This window comes from Tupaia chinensis, unplaced genomic scaffold (genome assembly GCF_000334495.1).
Source record: "Tupaia chinensis unplaced genomic scaffold, TupChi_1.0 Scaffold000121_1, whole genome shotgun sequence".
In the NCBI taxonomy this organism is placed as follows: Eukaryota; Metazoa; Chordata; class Mammalia; order Scandentia; family Tupaiidae; genus Tupaia; species Tupaia belangeri.
Window position 1 is genome coordinate 742,750 of NW_006159588.1, and position 6,000 is coordinate 748,749.

General features: G+C 42.1%; 1 protein-coding gene across 3 annotated transcripts in view; it reads right to left on the bottom strand.

The window, feature by feature from the left end:
• The window catches only part of KDM4C (lysine demethylase 4C), a 452,171-nt gene that overhangs the window by 58,864 nt on the left and 387,307 nt on the right, over positions 1-6,000 (bottom strand). For all 3 annotated transcript variants that reach the window (XM_014586260.2, XM_027770291.1, XM_006144466.3), the window contains one exon: positions 1,999-2,169. In XM_014586260.2, the coding sequence (XP_014441746.1) occupies positions 1,999-2,169 (171 nt within the window). The remainder of the gene's footprint in view (positions 1-1,998; positions 2,170-6,000) is intronic.

A 6,000-nucleotide genomic window follows, 5' to 3' on the forward strand; every position in this document is an offset into this window, starting at 1 on the left:
ACTAATAACCCTGGAATCTTCTATTCATTCTTGCAGACCCAATAGGTGGTTAAGTTGCTTGGGGTTCATGGAAAGAACCACATGTGCACACTCTACAGAAAACACTCATTTAAGACAGCCTGCCCCTAGGATTGAGCAGGGATTGCATGATCTCTGTTTCCTAGCACCTGGTGTGACAGGGGCCCACTGAAGACACTCAGTGAGTGTGAACTAAGCGCTGGGAGGCTGACTAATTCTCACAAGGACAGCTCATCAACTAAGGGTTGCTGTTTATGAATGGCGTGGCAACACAGTAAAGGGAAGCTCCACAGAGAATCCTGAGAAAAAACTATTCTGGTATATGACCAAGTTCTGGGATTTCTTAATTTGTTTAAATTCATTGTTACAAAATCTTTCAAATAAGGTCACTTTTGTTTATAAACTTGTCAGTCTTAACAGCATAGAGAGGTAAGCATAACAATGTTGACTAAATCAGTGTTTCTTCAGCCTCAGGAGACTAAAATTCTAGGAATATTTATGAGCCTTCTCCTAAGGTTACATTTAATTTTCCATTGCACACAATGCATAAGTATTACTATTAAAGAGTCATTTAGAAACATCAATCCAAATACAAATAAAAGCAAACCATTAACAGAGACCCAGGACAAGGCAGGAGTAATTAATGATTGCATTTAAGGCTTGGCTCCCCAAACTGACATGCCCCCTAAAAGAAGAAATGATTACAGGATCATTGCCAGGCTAAGGAACTCTCATCTCAGTTATGGGATTTGATTTTGGTTCCAAAAAACCCTCTATGGAAAGTGATCTTCTTGTGAAACACCTGCTAAAAAGTAAACCCCGAGAAACAAAGTCAGTCATTGCCCCTGATACACATTCACTCGTTCCTCTAAAATCCCAAAGTATTCACTGAAGTGAACAGAGGAGGAGGAGACAGAGACAGATAGACAGATGAAAACACATAAAGTTCTGGCCTGGGTACAGTTTAAAAACTCAGTTAATGCCACAGCCTATTCCCCACGTGATTTTTGTTACTCCTATGTGAAACATCCAAAGGTTTAAACACACAGTCAAGTCAGATTAATAAAAGTCACGTCGGGACCAGCAATTGGCGTAATGGCTATGTCGCTGACTCCCATGTAGTCGACCATGATTTGAGTCCCAGACCCAGTGACTTAAATACACACTGGACGTGTGTGTGTGAGTGCTCAAGATCCCGAGAAGAGAATGGAGAAGGGATTGTGTTGTAGCCACGACCCCCCCAGGGGGGGCGGGGGTGATTTCTCACTTTCTGTCTCTCTCTGGCTTTCTGGCAAGTGCATGTGCCCTATGGCAAAAACCTCTCAAAAAATAAAAAGTCATGTTCTCTTTTTAAGCATAAAACAAAACAAAATACAGAGATTCAAATTTCCTAACACTCTGTAACAGAGAACAGGCAAATAGATGGATTTGCATCTGAGTTCTATGTGCCCTCCAAAATGTAGGCGTTGCCAATGTGATTGTATTAGAGGTGGGGACTTTAACAGGAAGTTGGTCCATGCTAGCTGCAGCCTCGTTAATGGGATTAAAAGAGGCTTTTAGAAACATGCAGCATGCAGTCTTCAGCTAGGTTACTCTTCTGCCTTGCTGTGTGAGGATGTAGCAAGAAGGCACTCAACAAACACCAGATGCCAGCACCTTGACCATAGACTTTCAGCCTCTAGAAGTATGGGAAACATCCTTTCTTTATAAATTACCCAGTCTTGGGTATTTTGCTGAAACAGCAAAAAAGGGTTACGATAGGATCTTTCATTCTCTGGCCAAGTAATATTTCTCAATTTTTAAAAGGATCTAGGAAGATCCAACTAAACTCATTTGTGTACTATTTAGAATGATGGAGGTCATGTATATCGAATGAAGTGAGGTACTTGAAAAGCCAAAGGAAACAATTCTAAAGCATTCAGACAGTTTGGTTTTACAGAAAGTACACTGGGTAGCAGGTACTCAAGAAAGCCTACTTACCACAATATCCTCAGGATATGTGTCTCTGCTGTATGAGCCATCATCAAACATCACCTCATAGAAGGTTTGTGATGTCACAGCAATCACCCTGCAGCTATAATAGCGGGTGTTCCGATGCTTCGTGATAACTGTCTGACCCACAGAGATGGCCTTCTCAGAAGCTTTGGACTTCTAAAAAGAAACAAACAAAAAAAAAAGAAAAGAAAAGAAAGATGAGAGACCAAAGGAAAAGAACAGAAAACATTAATTTAGAAAATAATAACTAATTTAGCCAAGAGTGTTTTTTGGCTATTTTAGTTTTTCAGCTGTATAGAAAACACCCATTTACCAGTCGTCTTCCCCCCCAGGATTGAGCAGGGATTACATATTCTTTGTCATTAAGTCTCCTAGAATTTAGCATGATGGGGGCCCCATGAAACACTCAGTAAATGTGGACTGTGCGCTGGAAGGCTGACTAACAGGGAGAGCACAACACCCAAGGGTTGTTGTTTATGAGTGGCTGGCAATGCAACCAAGGCAAGCTCTACAGAGAATCCTGCGAGGAAACACAATCCACTATTTGCTGTGAACCAATCTGGTTTTACATAAAGTATAGTGAGTAATAGGCACCCAAGAAAACCTACTTATCATGGTATCCTCAGGATATGTGTCTCCACCATAGGAGCAAGCAGAAACACATATTGGGGAATAAAAATATGAAAGACTAATTTCAGACTTACAAAAAGTTGCACTACGAAGACAGATGCTCCTTGACTTATGATAGGGTTACGTTCCTAAAACCTACTGGAAATTGAAATGTGTAAATCCAAATACATTTAATATGCCTAACCTACTGAACAGCATAGCTTGGCCTAGCCTCCCTGCATGGTATCAGCTGTTGACCCTGTGACTGCAGGGCTGACTGGGAGCTGCCGCTCAATGACGCTGCCTAGCACGTCCGTTGCATCATGCTGTATGTTGTTGATAGCTTCTACTGAACCGTGGATCACTTCCGCACCACTGTAAAGGTGAAACATTGTAACTCAAAACATCATAACTGGGGAGACAAAGGAGTCTTCTGAAAGCTTGCGGAAAGTGCATATTCTGGCTGACATTTCTAGGCATCCCTACGTGGTTCTTTCTTGCCTCCCTCTACTATGTATTTGTAGATCCCTTCTTTCATGATGGGAATGTTGGTTTCAATAATATGAACCCATTTACTCATTTTCTCAATCCTTAAATACACCAAACAATGTTTTGAGAGAGCTGTACTAATAGTTTTAGACTAGAAGAACCCACATGACAGATAATTGCATTTTAAATTAAGCGTTAAAGTTCAATTATCGACTCAAGCTGATAACAGCTGGGCTGCAAAGCTTCCCCCAGAATAAAGGGATGAGCTGTTGGCTCCATCCTTATTTTATTTTTTAATTTCCTCTCTTCTTTCACACAAGTTCATAGCCTTCTGGAAAAACATGTGTGGGTCTCACAGCATTCAGGAAAGGATATCTCTCAGAAATACCTGACAGAGTGACAGGCTCATAAGAAGTGCACCAGAAATATGCCATCTCATGCCAAAGTCGACTCTCCAGCACTGGGTTCTTTTCTCCCTGATGCCAAGCCTCATTCACCAGTTCTGACTGGTCTGATGCCCTGAGCTCTGACCTGCTAGGAAGGCCCTGAGTCAAACACAAGGGAAAGTCCAGGCCCTGGGATTAAACAGGTCATGGACAGCATAGCCTCATAATCCCCAGGCACCAACATTGGTCTCTCATATCATCTACAACTGCAGAAAGTTAGGATTCATCAAATCCTAGCTCTTCTTACATGGAGATTTTAAAAACTACTGGGAAATAGGTTGTCATCCTTCAAATCACACTTCAATTAGAGGCTTTCCCTTCCTCCTTCATCCCCTTAAGTCTGAAAAAAACTAAATTACCTTGTAGGATATTTTATGCTTTCTTTTAAGAAATCAGAAAAAGACATTCCCAGAGTCATTCAATCATTCAGTAATCTCTTTGACAGTCATCTGTAGCTAGCCAGTGGACACCAAATACCTCAGCTGATGCTGGAGATTAAAATATATATATATATAAAAAAAAACCACACACACACACACAAATCCCCATTCTCTGGACCAGGCCCTCTGTACATAGCCAGTGGACACCAAATACCTCAGCTGATGCTGGAGATTAAAATATATATATATATAAAAAAAAAACCACACACACACACACAAATCCCCATTCTCTGGACCAGGCCCACACAGGAATGTGCTAGTCACCTTACATGTGGCCTGACAGAAAACTGATGGGACACTTTCTAACATGCTATATATAGCATGACTTTGTATTCTTGAGTACACAACAAGCAGAATCAGGGCGGGGGGCAATGGAGTACAGCGTGATGGGCATGATCAAAGGGCTGGAAGCAGGAAACAGCCCCTTCTGTATGAGAATGGTAAGAGGTCTTATAATAGTGTGGAACTGGGAGAAATGGGAGCGATGGCTTAGAGTCCAGAGGTCAGCTGCTAGGGGTTGTAGGGGGGATAGTTCTTACACCATCTTAGGGAGTCTGGATGTTCTCCTGTGACCATAAGGAAACCATGAGGAATTTAAATATAGAAGAAAAATGACCCTGCCTGTATGGCCACAAGTAGAGAAACGGCTAGTGGAGTTTAACACAACAGTTTAGGCAGGAGATAAGAGCGTGCAGTAGGAAAATGAGGACATGGATTCTCAGGATTTGAAAGACAGATAGTCAAGCCCTCTCCCCCAAAACATGCTAAGAGTTCTCTGACTTGTAGTATGAGCTCTACCATCCTGATCTATAGGTGTCTAACAAAACAAAGGACACTTTTCTTTGAAACCATCCCCCAGTGATTGCTGTCATTTAGGGAGTTTCTCTGTGCCTTCAGGATAGTTCAGTGTATGAACATTTGACAATGTGCAACAGAAGAAGGCTGTTATGATTTCAACGTGTTTGAAGAAGAAATCTTAACAGCTAGGCAATTTTAATACTACACATGCCAAAATAATTACCCAGCTTCCTATTTTATTTCCCTATCCATCTCCTTTAAATTTATCTAAACTTTCAAAGTAGAATGACTTAGATATAATAACACGAGAGGAGGCACAGTCTGCAGAGTTATGTAACTACAAAAATGGGTCCATGACAGCTTCTTAAGGTTGTACAGATTACAATTCTAGGAGACTGCCTTTGGAATCTGAGCAGCCATACAGAGTGGCCCTGAGTGACTTGGATTAGGGCCAATCAAGGCTTTGTCTTTGCACAACATTCTTGCAGACTGGGCCCCCTTGTCAAGCTTAAAAACACCCCCAGACAGGTTTGAATTCACCCTCAAAGGAGAACGATGTGGTATGGATTTGAATTCTAAGCTCTGATTCTTTTTTTTTTTTTCTTTTTTTGGAGAGGTTTTTGCTATAGGGCGTGTGCGCTTGCCAGACAGAGACAGACAGAGAGACAGAAAGCAGGAAATCACCCCCCAGGGGGGATGGCCACGCTGCAATCCCCTCTCCTCCATTCTCCTCTCAGGATCTTGGGCACGCACGCACACGTACCCGGCGTGAGTTTAAGCCACCAGGTCCGGGACTTGAACTGTGGTCGACCACGTGAGAGTCCAGCGACACAGCCATTATGCTAACTGCTGGTCCCCTAAGCTCTGATTCTTACTAACTGGGTGATCTTTGAGCTGTTACTTAATCTTTATCAGCCTCAGTTTATCCATCTGTACACCAAAGGTTGCTGCAAACAGGGTGAAAAATATAACATACCTAGACATATCAGAAGAAGGTTCTCAGTAAATGTTAACTGGTTTCATTTTAGGCAATGTAGAACATACGGGACTTCAGCTCAAGTTTAATAAACTGCTCTCTATTGCACCTCAGTAGTTGGCAGGTATGACTGGGCATACCTGACTTCACAGTGGCAAGGCTCAATTCAGCCTCAAACTATCACTGAGGTGCAATCCAGGCACCCACTCTTCTTCACCTCAACGACCCC